The 22,199-nt window shown below is 30.9% G+C and overlaps 2 protein-coding genes and 1 long non-coding RNA gene across 3 annotated transcripts; 2 read left to right on the plus strand and 1 right to left on the minus strand.

Moving 5' to 3' along the window:
* Positions 1-1,041: 1,041 nt before the first annotated feature.
* Positions 1,042-2,216, minus strand: LOC18037173. Its single transcript, XM_024180924.1, has 3 exons — positions 2,104-2,216; positions 1,546-1,774; positions 1,042-1,327 (listed from the first exon to the last, which is right to left on the minus strand). Exons 1-3 carry the CDS (start codon positions 2,193-2,195, stop codon positions 1,064-1,066), a joined length of 585 nt encoding a protein of 194 aa, XP_024036692.1. The 5' UTR covers positions 2,196-2,216; the 3' UTR covers positions 1,042-1,063.
* Positions 2,217-10,836: 8,620 nt separating this feature from the next.
* LOC18037209 lies at positions 10,837-13,527 on the plus strand. Its single transcript, XR_002904606.1, has 5 exons — positions 10,837-11,208; positions 11,434-11,701; positions 12,177-12,297; positions 12,934-13,135; positions 13,362-13,527. It is a non-coding gene; the product is annotated as an uncharacterized LOC18037209 (long non-coding RNA).
* Positions 13,528-16,498: 2,971 nt separating this feature from the next.
* On the plus strand, positions 16,499-19,371 carry LOC18037042 (probable disease resistance protein At5g63020). The gene has a single exon (XM_006427154.2). It carries the CDS (start codon positions 16,541-16,543, stop codon positions 19,232-19,234), a length of 2,694 nt encoding a protein of 897 aa, XP_006427217.1. The 5' UTR covers positions 16,499-16,540; the 3' UTR covers positions 19,235-19,371.
* The last annotated feature ends 2,828 nt before the right edge of the window (positions 19,372-22,199 follow it).

Raw genomic sequence — 22,199 nt, forward strand, 5'->3', positions numbered from 1 at the left:
TTTATCTCCAGCATGAATAACATTAAAGCGTGGCTAGCATCATCATATTTTATCTACAGCATCAAAATACTGATAACATCAACACCATAATTCCAAGGTTGTCAAACTAATCATCTCAAAATGCCATTATGCTTATAGCGTGCTGGCATCATCTTTACTTTCAGCATCAAAATTCTTTTATTTAATACATTTTTATTTTATACAATTTTTATCATATTAAAACCCTTTGTGACCTAAGTTATATAGACTTTTAAAAATTTTATGCCACCTCTCTTTAGTAATAGTAGTATTGATTATGATTTAATTATTTTTTTTAATTTATTAAACACTAATCACTTAAATTTAACCCAAGAAAAAAATTAGAACATCAAAAAAATTTTAATTGATTCTTATTAAGTACTAGAATTAACTTCTCCCAATGATAATTTATTAAGCAAACCATAATGATCATCTTACACTAAAGAACCAACACATCTTCAAAACACAAGTATTTAGTACAAATAATTATCCCAATAAAATTTAATGAAAAAGGAAAGAGATATTTTTATTATTTCTTTTCCTTTCTTTTATTTCAATTTCTTGCCTCTTGATCTCTTCCAAAAACCAAGCAAACTACTTATTAAAAAATTAAAAAAAAAAAAAAAAAGGCAAAGCGCAAGAAAAAAAGAAATAAAAAAATTCACAGTCACATGTGGCTACACACATCCCAACACCTATCTGTCCAATAATTCATCTCCAATAATTCATCTCCAATAATTGCCCCTATATGACCACCGGTTTGTTCTTGCATATATAAGAAACAGGATAAAATCGTAATGCGTCATTTAATTAGCAGACGCAACAAGATCCTACAGGAAAAGGGTTTGCAGGAAAAGAAAGGAAAAAAATTGTTACAAATTACAGAAACCCAAATATTCTACTAAGCTAACTCTCATTAAAATTCGAAGCCATTCTTAAATCTTAGCTTATAGTACTACATCATTCCTTGTATGTACCCCAACTGAAATTCTCACAGAAGTCACATTTCTTTATTAGCCTCAACTCATGCATCTTTTACTTTTAATCAGAGATACTTTTTTATATGCTTGGCTTTACAACAACGAATAATTTTCCTTAGATCCTTTCTAATAGACAAGAAAGCACAAAGCACAAAAATTGCCATAGTTGGGTAGATATAAACGGCTTTTCCCGAAGCTTTGTCACAAGAAAACCTGAACATGATCGCTTCTCTTACAAGGCCCCAGAGCAGAAGAAGTGTCCCAATTAGGCTCATCCTCCGAGCTCCAATTAAGGCTCCTGCAACAGACAAATAGCTTCCTGCAAGAACCTAGTGTTCCCCCACAAAAAAAAGCACAAAATGAAATGCAATGTACTGCTAAAATCAAGAGAAAGGCTCCTAACATAAACTTCTGGAATTTCACTTTGCCCATGGTTTTAGGACTTTTTTGGTACAAAGATCACATTCAAGCATAAGGCTCGTAATGTTCGAAATAGCAAATAATTGATATGAATATGATGGTTAAAAAGAAAAAAAATTACAACAACCTCTAAGCGGAGGAGATCAGCTTTCCGGGAATTCGTTAAATTGGTGAAGTTATATAACCGGAGCAATTTGCTATAGCTTGGAATGTTTTTGCCCTTCATTATGGCACTTGCTAAGGCTCCAGGATACAGAAGAAACTTGGCTACAAATTCAGGGAAGACTTCACTTATAATCAACTGGAAGCATGTCACCTCTATAGGTGTCGTACATTTTCCACTTCTACATGGTATCCTGCAAAAACAAACAATACAACATGTATTATACATGTATTTCAAGTACGAAATAGATCGAGAGCATTTCTGATGCTATTAAGTTTAGCCAATAAAATCTCTACAAGACCTCTGGAATTCGAATTCCGCTCACATATGAAAGGAATGTCAAAAAAGAAATGTGGGTTGGATAGGATTTTACGTTTTATTACTAGAATTAAAAATGCTGCCATTGACAGTAAAATAAATTTCATGTGATAATTGAATCATAGAAGTGAGTACGTGGTGAGAAATAATCACCATTATTATATAAAATGAGAAAACAATTATGGAAGAAGCAGAAAGAATTACCTGAAAAGAGGGATTTGGAAGACAATGAGACAAAAATATAAAGAAGAAGAAACTGAAGATATAATGGCTGCCCATTTCTTTGATGAACCCATCAAAAACGGCTTGAAAATTAAAGAAACTGTCAAATGCTGTGATGGAGGGAATTGAAACCTAAAATATGCAAGTTAGATCATGGGCCCATCTTGATTGATTGATTGAACACATAGCACCTGACAAGTGTCCTTTATATACTGACATTAGTTTTCTCTCTTAAATTAGGAAATTGTTTATTGAAAATAGCCAAAACTTAGGAGCTATTTATAATTTTAGCCAGCTTTTCATTCGTTTTATTTTTTTAGCCAAGAATACCCCATTTTAGATACAAATATCCTTTTGTAAATTATACTATTCCGCACGTGTTTGACATTTGTCGAATATCTTATGTCTTTTTTTTTTAATAATTCACTGTATGTGCTCATCTTTATGGCAAAGCTTATGTTACAAATAATATACCAAACAACCAATAAATATAGGTTATTGATTTTGACATTTCTTAAATTCAATAGATGAGAATTATTCTAACATAAAACCAAGTCTAGGTGTGATAGTAATTTATAAAAAATTTTATTTTTAATCACATAGTTATTTATTTTTAAATAAGTCCTCATTGATTTTGTATAATTAAATGGTTTTGTTGTCCATCTTTTCTACATATATTTTTAAATTTTATAGAGTTTTTACCATATTTTTATAAAGATCTAACTGATTATCATATTCATAAAGATTTACAAATTTTGAATGTCTTTTTGCACAGGTATTTATAATTTTGTCTCTCTTGAGACATAGACAATATTTTTCTTCTAATGCACACACACATATATTCAATCTATTTTTTCATCCTAAAAACATACCATCAATTTTGTCACATAAATTTTGTAATCTAAATTTAGTATCTTGAATTATAAGAGATCTTATATGTGATAAATATGTTACAAATCTAATAAATTATTAGAAAAATGGTATAATGAATAAATTACCGGAACCTCTAATAATTTCACAAAACATAAAAATCAATAAGTTACCACCTTCTAGCTATAGGCAAAAATAATTTTTCTATGGAAGATTTAAATTCTTGATATGATCAATGATTTAGATATGGAGAAATAATCAATTAAATTGAATGTCACTATATTTATTAAATAAATTAGAAAACCCAAATTTATCTATAAATGATATAGAAAGTGTAAACAATATATTAGAAATTAATAATTGCAATGAAGAAAATATAAAAAAAATTAAAAGTTAAGAGATCAATTGAGTAAATAATTTAATAAAGTTAAACAATTAATGAAAGATTTCAACATTGAAAATCATGATATATTAAAGTAAGAGATCATTAATATAATGAATAAAAACTCAATATATATAAGATTAAACAAGTTAGAGATTCAATTAATAAAATAAAAATAATTGCTGAGTAATTTGGTATTAAATTTGTTATAACTATAAAATGAAAAACTTCAAAAAAAAATTGAAGTAATTGCAGTACTGCTGCCTAGCTGCAGCTTGGGGCTGAAAGTAGAGCTTTAGAACTTATTAAACTTTTTAACAATTATTATATTTTCTAAGGATTTAAAACTTTATGGCTGTAACATACAGCGAATGTAACGTAAGCTTTGCCCTTCTTTATACGTTATTACGTAAACGTATATTCCTCAAAATGAATTATAAAGTATCAAACGCTTTTTAATTAAACCTTAATGCTAATGAGCTCACTTTAATGATGTACGAATAATAATAGCTTGTTATGGACTTACAGTCTTTAGACTTTTAGCAGTGCGAAGTCACAAGCATTGCCCAAAATCTAGTGGCATAGATTATGGGCGATAGGTGCCATCACTCGAGTGATTGATGTCGTCGCCCGGGCGACAATGTACATCGCTGAGGCAACAAGCCACTTTGCTAGGCCCATTGCGCCGACAGCTTTCGTCGCCTGCATGATGGCCAAATCCATCCAATAAGTTTTTAGCCCAAGAAAAACAGCTTTGGTGACCATCACGCATCCCATTTTGCTTACAAGTCGTCTTAATTTTCATAGAAAATTGTTGCTATTGATCTTCCGATACTGGCCTAATACTTACAGATAATTATTAATCGATTATGGAAAGGCAGCAAACTTAAGGTTAAAAAAAGAAAAAAAAAACTCTTAGAGGCAATTTAGCAAACATCTTTTGTGCCATGATTTTATACCACTAATTCTCTAAATAATTGCTAATTTTGCCCTCCCATTACAAGTCTAAATGATAATCTACTGTTGCCAAACGTATACGCACTTGAACCCTTAAAAAATAACTATTCTACGCCCCAGAGGCACAGAAAAATCTATTTGTTTTGTCCCTGTACTCTTTTCATTTGTTTTGTCCGCTTCCAAATTCTAGAGAGAGAAAAAAATTTAAAAAAAAAAGATTTTAATAAATTTGATGCCTTGTTCACCGAATTCCTCGATTTTAAATAAAATGAGTGTCCTGATCATGTGATAAAGAAATGTTTATTTCAATTTCCATCCAACCCATATCTCATAAAGAATTTCTCAACCTCAAATAAGTAAATAAATATCATCTTGTAATAATATGACATTTACGTTGAAGTAAACACCGACCCACTATTTTCTCAATTTTTCTTTTCTGAGGACACTATTTTCTCAATTGAAGAATATGTTTTGTCCAAAATTCACAATTTGCTCCACATGATTTAAAGCACACGGAATTCACACTTTTCTCCACATGATTTAAAAGAACAGAGAATTCTCCCGACCTTAGTTATGGATCTTATTATGTTTTTTGAAATTCAATATTGCAAACTCATTGGTGTATCTAGAAAATCATATTAGTAGAGTAAAATTTATAAATAACCAAAGAAAAAAGTTCACGCTCTTACTTTATTATTTTTATATCTTATTAGTATATCCATTTACATCTCTTCAAAAAATACAGTTAAAATAAGATCATCAAATTGTAAAATTTGAAGAGCAATATATGGTTGCAAACATTTTATTTTTTTATTTTTAATAATAAATTTAATTTTGACCTTTTTAATGTTAGGTTGCACATTTGGATTAAATCAAATTAAATTTCAAATTAGATCTTAGATCTTATTTTAATAGATTCAACTGGATTTTGGGCATCTAATTAAGCAACCGGACTGATAAATTGCAAATGAATGAGATTTGTATGTGATTTTAGAATAAAATTTTAACTTGAATTTATGTATTTAACTAATCCAACAAGACAAATCTGCAAGTTCAACTAACTAAATAAAATATGTTATCTGAAACTTTGGGTACAAGTGGGGCAGTTTATCACTTAGTGGCTCTGCTACTACTTATAGTCTATTCTTATTCAACTTTCAGATCTTTTATATTATATAACAAATTAAATTATATTCTAAAAAGTGTATCTCACTGGTTAACATATTATTTCTGGATAATAATCAATTTTATCAAATAAAAAGGAGTTTTGGTCATTCATTTGATCCACCTGTGTTGACACTGTCGTACGTTACAAAAGCTTTTGTCTTTTGTGACTCAGTTTATTGTAAATTTTCGTTCAGCCCCTTGTACTCTATTTTATTTATAAGAATTATAAAATTTTCTACTTACCTATACTATTAAAATTCAATTTATCTCCTTACAATCTTTTTCATTTACTGTTTTTTTGTAGTATTAAAAAGAGTTTCTATTTACAATCACAATATATTAATCATCATAACACACTAATATTAATAAAAAGACAAAAGCATCCTTAAATTAATACTAAAAAATGCTTCCCTCTCTTGAGGAATTATGGTATCTCATCTTCCATCACTCATTACCAACAAAATTTTCAAGGATATGACCATTCATCTTCTTTATAATACCATCTTAGAATAATTAATACTTTCATGATAAAAGAATTAACAAAATAAGGATAAATTCCCTTTGAATCCATCCCTCTCCACTATCATTTTCTCTTCATTAGCAACCTTTAGCAACAATTGAAGCCATCATCAGACTCATCACACAGAGAGAGTGAGAGAGAGGAAGAAGAAACGAAAGTACGTTTACTCAACATGAATCGAAATGAGTTGGAATCAGAATGAGTTAGAATCATAATGAGCTAAAATCGAAATGAAGAATTGAAACCATAATAAGTTATTTTCTTGAACTATAGGAATCGTAATTAGAATGAATTATATTACCATTGATGTGTTTACTTTGTCTTAGAATCAAAATCGTAATGAATTAAATTGTAATAAATTACTATAAAATCTTTAATTAATTATTATCATAATTATTATTTTGTATTTTAACTATTGTAATTATTATTATCATTAAAAAATTAATTATTACTAATAAATATTGTTAATTATTATTATTATTAACAATTCAACTCAAAAATTATTATTAATTATTGTTAATATATTAATTAATTATAATGCTTTTTATTGTTAATAATAATAATAATAATAATAATAATCCATTTAAAAAAAATAACAGTAATAATCAAAATCATCATCATCATCATCATCACAATAGCAACAACAAATCGGAATTGGTGGTGGCATCATGAATCATGATCAACAGTGTCGACATCATCATCATCATCATCATGAAGATCCCCGGTGAAGACAAAGATGACGGCGACGAGGAGATGTGGAGATATGCTCTTTTAAGATGGTGAGGAGATGATGGCGAGATTGTTACTGCAGTGGGCTAAATAACGGACGGTGAAGATGTGGAGATATGCTCTTTTAACAATGTTCATATTGATGCTGGATATTTTGGCAGCTTGTCCCAATTCCAGATGTGAATGCAATGTTCACATTACATTTGTTCGCCTACCATTTAATTTTGAACCACAAAATCTGTGTAAAGTAGTTCACGTTTCACACTTCCTTAGCAGTTATCATCAGCATTCGTCTCCCATATTCTCAAGTTTAAATCATTGGAAAATTGAGTTAAAACATGATAACAGAATCTAAAATTTAGTGGCATGAAGGAACAGAAGCAATATCGAATGTTTCAAATCTACAGTATAATTTGCTTAGTTCCCTGAACAAGATTGAAACTTCAAATGAGATCAAGCAGCAAAGTGTAGATTGGAGGTCACATGCTTGATATTTGATGCTATCAAAAACAATTTGCAGTACTGAAATTGATGCTCTAATAAATTTTCACAGGGATTTCTATATTTACCACAAATCTTCAGAAGTGAAACAGGATAAAATCATAATGCGTCATTTAATTAGCAGAGGCAACAAAAATCCTACAAAAAAAGGGTTTACAGAAAAAGAAAGCAAAAAATTGTTACAACCTGCAAAAACCCAAATATTCTACTAGCCAAATCTTAGTTTATACTAATACATCATTCCTTGTTTGTTACCCAACCGAATTTCTCACAGAAATCACATTTCTTCATCCGCCTCAACTCATACATCTTTTACTGTAGATCACAAATACTTTTTGATATGCTTGGCTTTACAACAACGAATAATTTTCCTTAAATCTTTTCTAATAGACAAGAAAGCACAAAAATTGGCATAGTTGGGTAGATATGTAAATGTGAAAATAATTATGGAAGTAAGTCAATAACAAAGAATTATCGGAAAAGACGGATTTGAAAAGCAATGAGACAAAATATAAAGAAGAAGAAATTGAAGATAGGGTAGGGCTATTGGCTCTCTAAAATTTATTTTGGACATTGATGTGGTCTTTAAAAAAAATTATATAATTTTATTCTTAAGTTATCTTTATCTCTTTGAGTTGTTATCATAGTTCATTTTGATTAAATAAAAGTAGTTGTTGTGTTTACATAATTCTAATGAACATGGGTTTTATTATGCTTTTAATCTTGAGGTCCAACTTCTATAAGATAGTATTTAAACTAGCATCAATATCAATAATAGTAGACTGAAATATTTTGTTTAGAGATTGAGTAGTTGTATTGGGAGATATCTAGTCCCTCAAAGTACCAAAAATATATTTATTAAAGCTTAGATTCCTCAAATTAACCCATTTATCACTTATTCTTTTTATTTTGTTTGATTTCCTATTGCAATAATTTGTGTCTGTAAGACTATAACAGACACTCACATTTTAATAGTTCTTTATTTCACTAAATTAACCTCAATGTAATTTACTATTGAGGACAATTTAATAAAATATAGTTCAATAAATTTTTATCCAACGTCTTATTTTATCTACAATAAACTAGATCAACGATGAAGAAATGAATGAAAGTTCATATGAAAACGCTATCTGTACTTATGGACTAAACCTTTTTTATTTTTTATTTTTTATTTTTTATTTTTTATTTTGTTAATAGAATTGCTAGGAAAACATCATGTAATACGTTCCATCTTTTGTTACAAAAGGAATTAAAAACAGAGGTGGAGGAAGAACAATAAATTGCACCACTACAATATATGAAAAAGGAAAGAAATCAAAGGATAAAATTTGTTTTAAATTTGCTTTCTGATCTTCACTCTTATCTAATCCGCATTCTTTCATGGATTTGAAAAACAAAATTGAATTGCGACATTGAAGAGAAGAACAAACATATGTCAAACCATATTATGAAAGCAAAATAAAAGTTGATAAAAATGAAAAAAAGTTCAAATATTTTGTTTGTGATGATGAATATTTTATTGGATGTAAAGAGGAAATAAGGTAATTAAAAAAATAGGTAATGAGAACAATATAGGAAGTCGAAAAATATTCCAAATAAAAATTAATATTTTGAAATTATTAACTGATATTCAAAATAAATTTTAGAATGCAAGTACCGCATCGCTGCCCATTTCTTTGATGAACCCATTAGAAACGGCTTTAAAATTATAGAAACTGTAAAACGCTGTAAAACTGTTAACTTTAAAAAGCTTGCTATAGTCTTTAAACCTTTAATAGTGCAAAGTCACAAGTCTTGCAGCTAAAACTATGAGTTGTATACTCTTTTTTTTATAATGTTACTAGAACTGTTATTATCTTATGTCTATGTACGTATGTTTACAATATATTTCATAAATTTACTGAGATAAGTGCAGAAATTTAATCCAAAGTACATCCAATCTATTGTCACTAACTCTAAGGCCCTATTTAGTATTTAGATAATGTAGTTATTGTGAAAAAATCCAGTAACTACAAAATAAAAATTAATAATATATAGTAATATGACTTGTAAATAATAATTTAAAAAATACTAAAGAATTATAAGTTTTTCAAAATAAAAGTGGTGGAATAAATTAATTTAGTTTTCAAGTAACAGCAAGTAATGTTTACTTAATATAAAAAGCTATAATTGTCCAATCTCAATAAGAACCTGAGTATTTTAGCAAAAATATACTTTTATTTCATATTTTACCAATATCCTCACCATTATTCAGAGCACCAACCTTTAACTATCTTCGATTCTATTTTTTGTTATAACTTTTTAAGTAGAGCTTTTACTAAAAAATAATGGTTTGGTTATCAATGAGAATTTTTATTAAAATTTATAAAATTACTTTAATAGGTAAATTTCTTAAAGTTATGTTATGAAATGAATTAAATAAAATTGTGAAATATATAAAGCATATTTTAGACAATATAATATTTTAAAAAAACTTAACCTCTACTTCAAAAAACTTAAAATTTAAACTTTTACTAATATAGATAAAATAACTTATTTAATTTTAAAAAAAATTTACTCAAATTTTATAAAAAAATATTAAGTTTAAAAAAAGGTTATAAGATTAAATAAATAAATTTGACCGAATGTACACTAACTCTTAGAAAATAAATATTTTGCACTACAGAGGTAAGGTTCAATTATGTTGCAACTGAGATATTGTACCATATATATTTTTTTTTTTTGGGAAATTGCCAATTTTCTCCCTACAGTAATCAACATATACCACTTTTCTCTCTGTTGTTTTTATAATGGCCAAAAACCCCCCTGACAGCATAAGTTTACAATATTACCCTTATTTTCAACTACTCATTTATTTTCATTTATTATAAATTAAATAAATCACATGAATAGAAATTAAATAAAAAATTAAGCATTTAAAATAAGAAATATATGTTTTGATATGAGAAAAAAATTAATAATTTTTTTCTTGTACTTATTTATTTTGTGAAAATTTTCTTAAAATAAATATATAAGAAAGTTATTATAAAATGATAAAAAAACTTATTATAAGAAAATTTGAATGACAAATAAAAATTTATTATAAGATAAATAATAAAATATTTTACCTATATTTTTTACATTTAATTTTAAAATATTACAAAATGTTTATTATAAGAAAATGTTCACAAAATAAATAATTACAAAAAAAATTTATTATTAATTTTTTTGCTCATATCAAAACATATATTTCTTATTTTTAATACTTAATTTTTTTATTTAGTTTCTATTCATATAATTTATTTAATTTAAAATAAATGTAAATAAAAGAGTAATTAAAAATAAGAGTAATATTATAAATTTATGTTGTCAGAGAAATTTTTGATCATTATAAAAATAATAAAAGAGTAAATGATATATGTTAATTATTATAGCGGGGAAAGTGGCAATCTCCTTTTTTAGTATTTAACAAAGTTCTTGGGTGCTTCCCAGTTCAATCCAGCGGCTGAAATTAATTATTGGATAATTGATGCAGCAACTGACAACCGTTGCAGCTGGTTGTATATTAATTTAATAGCAGTTCAACATGCGTGGGTTCCGAAAATTTCTTAGTCCTGATTAGGGTTTCACTAATTCCATCTGAAAATTGATCTCGCAACAGCAATTAAGACATAAAATTAGAATTAGAGGATCGCTTTTTTTTTTTGGGAATTAAAATTTCCCGATGATTCATATTCATCGGGAAATTTTTTTTGAAAAGATTTAAAACTTGTAATTAGCTTGCAAGAACACTGCGTTTGTTTATGAGAATCAGAGAAAGTGAGATTGGTAACAATGGTTCGGTAATTTCATTACAGCAATGAGGCGGGGGCTCACAAACAGAAAGCTACCGATTTAAAGAGCTACAATCAAGCTTTAGAAGCCGATGGTAACATAGTTAGAACAATAGAATCTGATAGCTTTAGGGATTCATAAGCTATTTGTAAGTATTTGTACTCCCTGACTAAATAATTTGGGAATATAAGGATGCAGTAAGAGTTGAGTGGTCTTTACTCCCATAGCATTATTTTTTTCTGTGGTCTTTATTCCCATAGCATTATTTTTTTCTCACTTCATCAGTGCTCTGTTCAATCTTTATGTGCCGCTTGTTATGTTCCTGCATATCTAATTACTTTTGGATGATAGTTGATATTTGACAAATTTGCAGGTTAAGGATATTAGATGGGACGCAGAGCTTGGTAGTCAGAACATGGAATTACGGTTGGTTGAATACTTTACAGATGAGTTTAATAAACAAGTTGGTAATTGGGTGAAGTGAGGAAGTCTCCCAAGGCCATGGCTGAACTGAAGAAGCAAGTTAAATATACAAAAGCAATTCTTTGTGCGAACACAATAGAACCAATATCAGTTAAATCTCTCCACGATGATAGGGACTTCAGATAGGTGGAGTTCAAGTTCAGATTTTATTGTTTGAGGTGCGTTTTAAGTTTATTAACAAAATTAATGTGTTCTTTAAATGAGTGAGGAACTGTAGAACATGACAAGTAGAGTTTATTGTGTGAGGGATGCATATTCTCTTACAAGTGCTTTGTTCTTTAATATAGCACTATAAGACATCTTCTGATGAAAAATAGAGTCAATAAAATTACTCCAGACTGACTGGGCCCTTGGATTCCAATTCTTGCATGAGATATCTTTTTCCTTTTATTCTTTTTTCAAATTTACTAGTGGTACTTTCATTTGGTAAACTATTCTATATATATATATATATATATATATATATATATACTCTAATCAATTATATTGGCTTATTCTCCTTTTATGTTGATTCACACTGCTGGTATATATAAAATTTATTTATTAGTTTTGGTGAAAATTTTGTTTTGTTGCACACGGATAGTAAACCCAAATACATTCATATGCATATCTGGGGTTTGTTTTGTCTTTTAGGAGCAGCATTACCTGTCAAAAGTTCAAAGAGCTCTATGAACTTAAGCATTCAGGGTTGAAAATGGACAAGATATATGCAGTGGAGTTCATTGGAAGAGCTACTATAGTGCCAAAGTTGCAGGTTTGCACCATCCGCTTTGTTTTGGTAGTTAGCCCGAGTATTAAATTCTTGAGGCGTGTAAGGTAGTGGACTTTAGCCAATTCAAGAGTAGAATATAATATGTTTACTTGTTTTGATCTTAATCTTTAATCACTTACCCTGAATAAGAAATAATTTTTTGTATTTGCTCTGCTATGATGTTATTCGGTGTTAATAGCTTCGTTTTGTTGCTCTTTTCCGCACAGATTCTTGATCTCAAAAGAACTTTTATTTTGAATATTCTACATAAGGACAATCTGATTTAATACCATCAGTGATTTTTCATTTTTTCTCTTTAGTTTTAATATGTTTGATAACTGTATGGTTAAGCAATCTATGCAATTTTATCTTGTCGTATGTTTGAGCTCATTTTTTGATGCAATTCTGAATATTTGGTATGAATTATGTGATACCGGACAATACTATTAACTTGTTAATTGCTTAAATTTAATATATTGTCAAAGTCACTAATAGCATTTCATCATGCAATGAGTTAAACATGGAACAAATGATGACATGCGGTTGTGGAATGTGTTAGATCTCTGGGATTCTATGTCCTTATGCTTGCAGGGCAAAACAATACATTCGTTAAAACATTGAAGACTGTGATGTCCACAGAAAATTATATGTCAACTTATGCACCAGACATGATGAAATTAGCCAAAGACAGTGTTTGGAAGTGGCAAGCAAGTGACAATTTGCTTCTACCAATGACTTCAGATCTCAAACCTGTTTCAAGCAAGGCCAGCAATGACATCATGTTCAAAACAGTTTAGCCAGACACACCTGTTCACACCCCTCTACTACATATAACCTAGAGGTACATTTTTTCTATACGATTGGCATTAGGCTTATCCAGTTCAATACAGTATTTCACAAAACTTATACCAACTTATTCCTAATTATAGTGGACACAATTAACTTACTTTGGCAACTGTTCTGAAGAGGCTGACATCAACTACCAGTGATGACACTCTCTTGTAATGTTTTGGTGCTATCTACTAAATACTACTACTACATAATATTGACAATTCGTCTGTGTGCAGGCCCGTGATAACCATTTAGATCGACCAGAAACCAATAAGATATTGTAATCACAAGCAATCACCCATCTCTTTGGATGGTGCTCTATTGTGATTCTTTCCTCTATGACTGTTAAATAAGCAATGTATTGCACTTTTGTTATGCAAAAGTATGGCGACCATGTATCAACTAGTGTATCTATTTTATACACTAATTATGAATTACTAGAAATTTTATTACATTAATCATTTTTAGATAGTTACTCATCTCAAACGAAATAAACTGTTCAGGGACACTTGACCCAACATGCTTGTGACCGACCTTAGAATAAATTTTTGTCACTCAATATAGACAACTTCTACGAGGTTAATATTTCTTCAAATTTCAACAAAATCATTGGCCACAGGAATACATACACATGTTTCCTTTGGCATGTTAAGTAGACGGGAGCAACATGTGGGCTGTACGCCATTACCTTAAACGAAGCAAAATTATCTTGTGTTTATCAAAGTTTGAAACCAATTCTGAGTTAATTACAAAGAATGTATGAATAACGCATTATACTCATACACCAAACTTTAATCTGATGGAATCAAGTAATTCTATGTTAATCAAAGTTTTTAGACTTACAAGATGATGGTCAAGTTTATATAAAAGCAAATAACACTGAAATCTAATCATCCTATACAAACAAATATGATTTATTCAATTATAGCAAACAATTGTTTTATCGGAGTTAATTACATTATTGCTAAACTTGTATAAGCTTTCCTGTTTCAAACATGTCTACTTAATTACATTATTCATCGACAATGTTACTTTGCCCGTGGAAGTTTCATTTTTTCATACCTTAATCACTATTTAACGCTTCGTTTTCCAATAGTTCTAATTCTTCAAATTTTGGCTTTATTATTCCATAATTATAAATTGATACTAATTTGCAGGACTCAAATTAAAGTGGTTAATTACTCTAAAGTATAATTCTAGCAGTCAATAATTACATAAAAATAATTGCAAAAAAAAGTTAATAAGGAATAGTATAAATTTAAAAACCGCCAAAGTTACGAGATATATGCTTGATATTTAAATCATGGCCATAATATATATATATATATATATATATATAGATATATATTATGTGATTCAGTTCTTAATTAACCATTCTATGAATAAATATGAGAATTAAGTACATATTATGCCACAACCTTATTGAAGTGTTCCCACTACAATATTAGTAGTCAACATTAGGTCTAAACACCCACATAAATCCAAGGGATCTAGATCTACAAATATTAACCACTCTATGAATAAACATGGGAATGAAGTACATAATTGCCACGGCCATATTGGAATGTTTCCACTACCATATTCGTGTGTCAATGTTGCGTCTAAACATTTATATACATCCAAGCAAATTTATATTTGTAAATAAATATAAATATGGAATGAAAATAATAGGTAGAAAATATAAATTACAAACATTAAACTTAAAATACAGTTGAGAAAGTAATTAAATCCACAATTTAGATCCTTGAATTTCACACTCATCACCTTAGCTTAAAAAATTAGCCACTCATATTAATAAACAAAACATTCATTTTATTTAATAAATTTGTAAAAGTATAATACAAAAAAATTAAAATAAAGAAGAAGAGCAAAAAAACAATATCTTCTTATTAACTACACTTCTTCATAAAATTCACTCTAAATTTACACTAAATTTCTCTAGGAAACTCACCTCTAAAATTCTACACCCCGAATTATCAAATCTCTTGCCTCTATATAGGCAAATTCTAGGTTGATCATGTGTGGGCATTTAGATGATATTTTTGGTGAACTTGCAACCACAACCTTTAGATGACCTTTGATAATCCAAATACAAGCCAAGGGGTCCAAAATTGCAAGTATTGACATGCATAATAAAACCGTTGATTCAACATAATCAATGGTTATAATGAAGTCAAATCTGGATCCTCCGTTGGATTTTTTTTTTAATTCAAGGTGGTTGAACCACTAAATTGATAAGTATTAAATCTAGTGTAAATAAGTGCATGTGAACTTAGACACACGACACGATATCAGCTTTTCAAAATTAATATTAGATAAAACGGCTACCAATTCTTTTAAAAGTTAAAATTATAATTTTTACTTTTATTTAATATATACTTTCTAGTATTAATCATTGATGAACAATTTTTTATTTCATCGCCGTCTAGATTGCCTTTATCTTACACAAATTTGTTTAAAACCTTTAAATAGTTTCTAACCACTACATAATTTTATCTGTCGTCCTTAATCTTGTTATCCACAACTGACCAACATATTGTTACCTATCATTATAGTTGTGTAATTCACCTTTTGTTAACTGGTTTCCTAATATATTTTAAAAGAAATGTGGCCATCTGTTGCTCGTTGGATCACTTGCTTTTAAATCCAATAATTCCGTGAGATAAAGACAAAACGCTTGCTATAGTGCTACAGTTACAACATAGACGTGGCTGTAGAGGCAGGAAAAAAATCTATTTGTTTAGTTACTGTACACTTTTTCATTCATTTTGTCCACTGCCAAATCTTCGAGAGAAACAACACAAATAAAAAAAGATTTTAAGAAATTTGATGCCTTGTTCGCCGAATCTCTCCACTTTTAATTAGTGTCGTGATCCTGATCGTGTGATCTGGTGATGGTATGACAATTACTTTGGAGAAAACACCGGCCCACTTTGAATAAAATAAATTTTATACCAAATGAATCATAAGGCAAAACACTGCACTTACCTATCCATGCTGATTAAACCCCCTCGCCGACACCTCTGCTCTCACCATCAAGGCATCAACACTTAATAATGACAATTGGTTGTGTTAGCATTTTGGTCAAAACGCTGGACCCCCCGGCCCCCACAAAAAACAAAAAAAATTTATGATAATAATAACATTCATAAATAAAAATTAATAATGGGTGTGTTAGCATTTTGGTCAAAAGCCGATTTGGCCTTCACATTAATTGGAATTTTGGATCTATAATATGATTTTCACCGAAAAGATAATTTTGCCGCTAATTATTTGGGTAGTCAGATAATAATAACAAAAAAAAATGTTATCTCTCACCTATAACTTGAGGAGATAATAATAAAAGTCTTTCATCATACTATACTGTTTAGTTTCTCTTCTTCATTTTTTTCCCCTTTGAAGTCTTTCAACAAAAATGGGTGGCATCATCTCAACCTTCTTCTCAGCGGACACAATTCGTCCAATTTTATTTTACGTCGGTGGACAAGCAAAGTATATATGGGGTCTTATAGGTAATCTCGATGACTTGCAAACTGAAAAGGAGAACTTGATTGCAAAAAAACTAGATCTACTGAATAAGGTTAGGCTTGCTGAACAACAACCCCGAAACAGACGGACACCGACGGTGGAACTTTGGTTTAGAAGGGTGGAAGAAATAGAAACTAAAGTTGAGAGGCTGCAACAAGAAAGAGATCAAGAGATTGACAGATTGTGTCTTGGAGGCTTCTGTTCCAAGGACTTGATTTCAAGCTACGACTTCGGCAAAAAGGTGGAGAAGTTGAAGGAAGAAGTAATCAAATTGTGGGAAAAAGGAGAAGCAATGAAAGAAGTTTATGAGGGGGTACCAGAAGGTGCAGCGGTTGCAATGGCTGTTGACCGAACAATTGTTGGTCAAGAATCCATACTTGACCAAGTTTGGAGATGCATCACTGAGCAAAAAAAGAATAATGGAATTATTGGCTTATATGGTATGGGGGGCATCGGCAAAACTACTCTGTTAAAACAAGTCAATAACAAATTCTGCAGTGAGGAGCATGATTTTGATGTCGTTATCTGGTCGGTTGTATCTAGAGAGCCAAACTTGATGCAGATTCAAGAGGATATTGGGAAAAGGATAGGCTTCTCAAAAAATTCATGGCAGGATAAAAGTTTTGAAGAAAGGGCTTCAGACATCACCAACACTTTAAAGCATAAGAAGTTTGTATTGTTATTGGATGATATATGGGAGTCCGAAATTGATTTAACCAAATTGGGCGTCCCTCTTCAGACACTAGATTCTGGGTCCAGAATAGTCTTCACAACTCGTTTTGAGGGTACTTGTAGTAAAATGGGAGCCCATAAGAATCGGTACAAAGTGTTTTGTTTGGGAGACGACGATGCCTGGAAATTATTTGAGGGGGTGGTCGGGAGATACGTTCTTGACAAGCTTTCCGACTTTCCGACGCTAGCCAAGGATATGGCACGTCAGTGTCATGGTTTGCCGTTAGCACTCAAAACAGTAGGCAATGCCATGGCGAGCAAAGTGTACCCTGAAGAATGGAAAGAAGCAATTGAGATCCTAAGCGCATCAGCTTCTAAATTCGAAGGTATGGAGAAAAAGGTGCTTTCGAGCTTAAAGTTCAGCTATGATAGTTTGCCGAAAGATGAACTTCGATCTTGTCTCCTGTACTGTTGTTTATTTCCCGAAGACTATGAAATTGAAAAAACCGACTTGATGGAGTATTGGAAAAGTGAAGGATTTCTGGATTCCAGCAGCGGGTGGGGGGTTCTTGGTGCTCTCGTTCGTGCATGCTTATTGGAGGAAGGAGGTGACCATGTAAAAATGCACGATATGATCCGTGACATGGCATTATGGATAGCAAATGAAATAGAGGAGGAGGAGGAGAACTTTTTGGTTCGTGCAGGAGTTGGATTAACTGAAGCCCCAAAGATTGAAGAATGGGAAGGGGTCAAAAGGATATCTTTGATAGATAATGAAATTCGGAGTCTACCAGAAATTCCCACTTGTCCGCGCCTGCAAACATTGCTTCTGGAATATAATTGTATTAAGGAGATCACGGACATTTTCTTTCAATCCTTGCCTTCGCTTAGAGTTTTGAATCTAAGTGGAAATGATTCCCTAACTGAACTGCCTGTAGGGATTTCAAGTTTGGTTTCATTACACCATCTTGATCTGTCTTGGACTGAAGTGCGCGGATTGCCGCAAGAGCTCAAGGCATTGGTGAATCTGAGATATTTGAACTTGGAGTATACATATGAAATGCGTAAAATTCCACAGCAGCTGATATCAAGCTTTTTAAAGTTACAGGTACTCAGGATGCTGTGTTGCGGTCAAAGTCACCAGCCAATAGTGGAAGAAGGCAACGTTCTATCTGATGATGCTGAATCATTGATGAAGGAAATCCACTGTTTGGAACAATTAAATCTCATCACCTTGTCCTTACATGGTTCGCGTGGTGTTGAAAACTTTCTGAAATTCCCAAAGCTGCAGAATATCACTCAAGCTCTGCACATCAAAGACTGCAACAGTCTACCGCTCAATTTGTTGCATCTAGCAAACATGGAGCATCTTGAGGAGTTAGATATCGAGGATAGTAATTTGGAAGACTGGAATGTCGACTGCGCGGGAGAGGTACAAAAAATGCGTAAACTTCACTCGGTTGCCATACGGAATTGCTCAAATGTGAAGGACTTGACGTGGCTTGTTTTTGTTCCAAATCTCAAGTGGCTGCAAATATTTCATTGTGATGACATGGAAGAAATAATCAGTGTTGAAAAATTGAGTGAAGTTTCAGAGATGATGGGAGGGCTTAACTTGTTCGCAAAACTCGAACTTCTGATAATAAAAAATGCAAGTAATTTGGAGCGCATCTACCGCGATCCCTTGCCCTTTCCACAGCTGGAGACAATTTCCATATCGCTATGCCCAAAGTTGAAGAAGCTCCCGCTCAATTCCAGCAGCGCAAAGGGACGTAAAATTGCCATTTACGGGGAGAGAAAATGGTGGGAAGAGCTACAATGGGAGGATCAAGCCACTCAAAATGCTTTCTCGCCCTGTTTCCTACCTTTAAGAATAATGAAGTACAATAAGGAGCAAGAGTGTGAATAAAATTCCTGCGTGTGCTTAATGATTATCTTGTCTATCCATTTCATTTAATTTAAAAGCTTTCTACGGTGTTGCGTGTGTGTCACTTGTCATTCTTCTGCACTGCTGTTTCCTATTTCCAGTTGATAAAATTTTTTTGTTCTTAGAAATGCTTTGCTGGTAATATATTCTATTTACTTTCCTCCTATTTTCATTACAGCTAATAATTGCATAGTTGTATAATTTTTTAATATTATCTTTATTTTTAAATATACTTTTATTTATATTTATTATAAATTAAATAAATGTATGAATAGAAATTAAAATGAAAACTAAGTATTAAAACAAGAAATATATATTTTGATTTGAATAAAAATATAAATATTTGTTTGTACTTTTTTTATATATATTCATTATAAGAAAATATTTATAAAATAAAAAGTGTAAGAAAAATATCTTATTATTAATTTTTATTCACATCAAAACATATATTTCTTACTTTAAATACTTAATTTTTTATTCAAATTATCATTCATATGATTTATTTAATTTATAATACATATAAATAAAAATAATATTGTAAATTATGTTGTTAGAAATTATTAGTTATTATAAAAATAATATGGGATAAATGGTAAATCGGAGATATTGTTTCCTATTTTCAGCTAAAAAATTTATTTGTTCTAATAATTGCTTTGCTAGTAATAAGGCCTGCAAGTTGCTTAACTGAATATGACTTCTTTTTTAAAAATGTTACTATCAATTTCGATGATTGATTATCTCGAAGTAGTGAAATTTATGTAATGTTGGTATTAAAAAAATTTGTGCTACTGATAAAAAAAAGTCCATTAGATTCGGCCTAAATGACGGATCGTGGCTTGATTTTCTCATCCCAAAGGCTCTGTATCTCACTTTCGAAAGTAGTTTTAGCATAATGTAGGTGAAAAATTAAAATATTCTGCGATCTCTATATAGCTTTTCCAACAGATTTCACCCATTTGACTGTAGACCAAAGCATCCATTGGATCGATGCATTTATTAAGAAGAGGATCATTCGGAGCTACAATTGGAGGATCGAGTCACGCAAAGAGTTTTCTCTACTTGTTTCGATCCTATGGAGATAGAGTTTTCATAGATTGATGGTAGGAGCTTTTTTGTCAATTTATGTATCTAATTGTGTTTAACATGCTTTCTTGTCTTTCATATCAGACATTGTAAATTTGTGATGTTGCCATTTTCTTTTTCCTATCAAGAAAGAAAGAGCATTGCGAGTAGTCTTTCCAATTTTCACTCCTTTTTGGTATGTGAAGAAAAATAATAAAGCAAAACAAACTAGTGTTGGAGAAAAAGAAAATGACAAGTTCAATAGGGCAAAAGTTCATCATCCCTTTACCATTTGCTCAAGCAAGTAAGCTTTACGTTTACTTCTTGAGATTTGAACTAACCAGACAACTTGTAATGTTACCATAAAGTTCAAAGATTAGAAGAGAAAAACTTATGTCTGTTAGGCACTATTATTCAGGCTTAAATAATAACAATAAAATACTACACCATGTCTGCTCTCTTTTACTTTTCTTGGTTCTGTTGTAAAATTCAGTTCTATTTGAAGGAAATTATTAACATCAAAACTAAATACTTCGTGAGCATCTACTGACAACATACTCCAGATGACACCATAACCATATCATATAAAGCAAGAAATGTGAAATAAATACAAAATGAATCATAGGAGGGAATTACCACACTCTGCGGTCTCTCCTGCTAAACCCTGCAGTTAGAATGCCATTTGTCGTGAGCACCCGAATCCCCAAAGGACTCCCAGCTTCAGGTGGCTTTGACTTAGCTTGCTTTAGCTCCATTGCACATACTCACTCACATGAAGGAAATGAACAGAACAAGAAACCTCATCATGCCGAATATGATAGATATGACAAGGCATTACACTGTAGGAAGCTCCCGATTTCTCTACAAAACTCTGCAGGTTCTCCACAATCAAGGCGTGCTCCATCTTTAACAGATCACTTCTACCATTAAGAGAAGGAAGAGAGTTCCTCTCGTGTGGCAGTAAATCCTTACTTAACACAGGATTGAAGCCAACCAAGAACGGAAGGCAATTTCGTTAGATTAAGAACCGAATCACCATCCATTTGAACCAGAACTCTTGTTAAATTCTTGAAATCTCCTGCTTTCATCAGTCTGTAAGAGAAATGAAGATGAGAATAATAGCCAGAACCGGATTAAATTCAATCTGGTCTTTTGAAGACTTCTATAACAACTAAGAGAACCCAGTGTACCGCCTACAGATACTGCCAGGCTTCTATCAAATATCCCAAACACCAAAAACCAACCAAATTAAGCTAACAAACCTGCATGAATATCTAAATTTCAATGCACATGAAACAAACTCCGTCTTCAATCCACCAAAACTAGCAAATTTCAAACTTTATCACTCATCATTCTCTCTCTGTCAGCTGTACGAGGCTATGAGATCATGTTATAATGTTCATATTGATGCTGAATGTTTTGCCAGCTTGTCTGAATTCCATAAGAGAATGCAATGTGCACATTATTGTGCCTTGCCCACCAGTAGATTCTAAACCACAAAATCATTCTGTGAAGTAGCTGACGTTTCGCACATTCTTATCCCTTATCATCAATATTCTTCTCCTCAAGCTTAGATCATGGAAATTTGAGTGACAAACATGATAACATCGTAACACCATCAAAACTTTAGGGGCATAAAGTAACATAGAAGCAACATGGGATGTTTTAAAATCTATTATAATTTGCTTAGGCCCCTGAATAAAATTAAAACTTGTAATGAAATAAAGTAGCAAAATAAAGATTGGAGGTCGCATGCTTGATATTTGATGCTGTCAAAATTAATTTGCAGTGCTGAAATTGCTGCTCCAATAAATTTTTCAATGGGATTTCTATATTTACAACAAATTTTCAGTATTGAAACAGGATTAAAATCATAAAGTGTCTT

Source organism: Citrus clementina, unplaced genomic scaffold, assembly GCF_000493195.1.
Source record: "Citrus clementina cultivar Clemenules unplaced genomic scaffold, Citrus_clementina_v1.0 scaffold_7, whole genome shotgun sequence".
Lineage (NCBI taxonomy): Eukaryota > Viridiplantae > Streptophyta > Magnoliopsida > Sapindales > Rutaceae > Citrus > Citrus x clementina.

Coding starts and splice junctions, on each gene's coding strand:
- LOC18037173 (XM_024180924.1), bottom strand. CDS start 2,195: ATGGGTTCATCAAAGAAATGGGCAGCCATTATATCTTCAGTTTCTTCT. Junction 1,775..2,103: donor TTCCAAATCCCTCTTTTCAG/GTAATTCTTTCT, acceptor TTGTTTTTGCAG/GATACCATGTAGAAGTGGAA. Junction 1,328..1,545: donor CTGATCTCCTCCGCTTAGAG/GTTGTTGTAATT, acceptor GGGGAACACTAG/GTTCTTGCAGGAAGCTATTT.
- LOC18037042 (XM_006427154.2), top strand. CDS start 16,541: ATGGGTGGCATCATCTCAACCTTCTTCTCAGCGGACACAATTCGTCCA.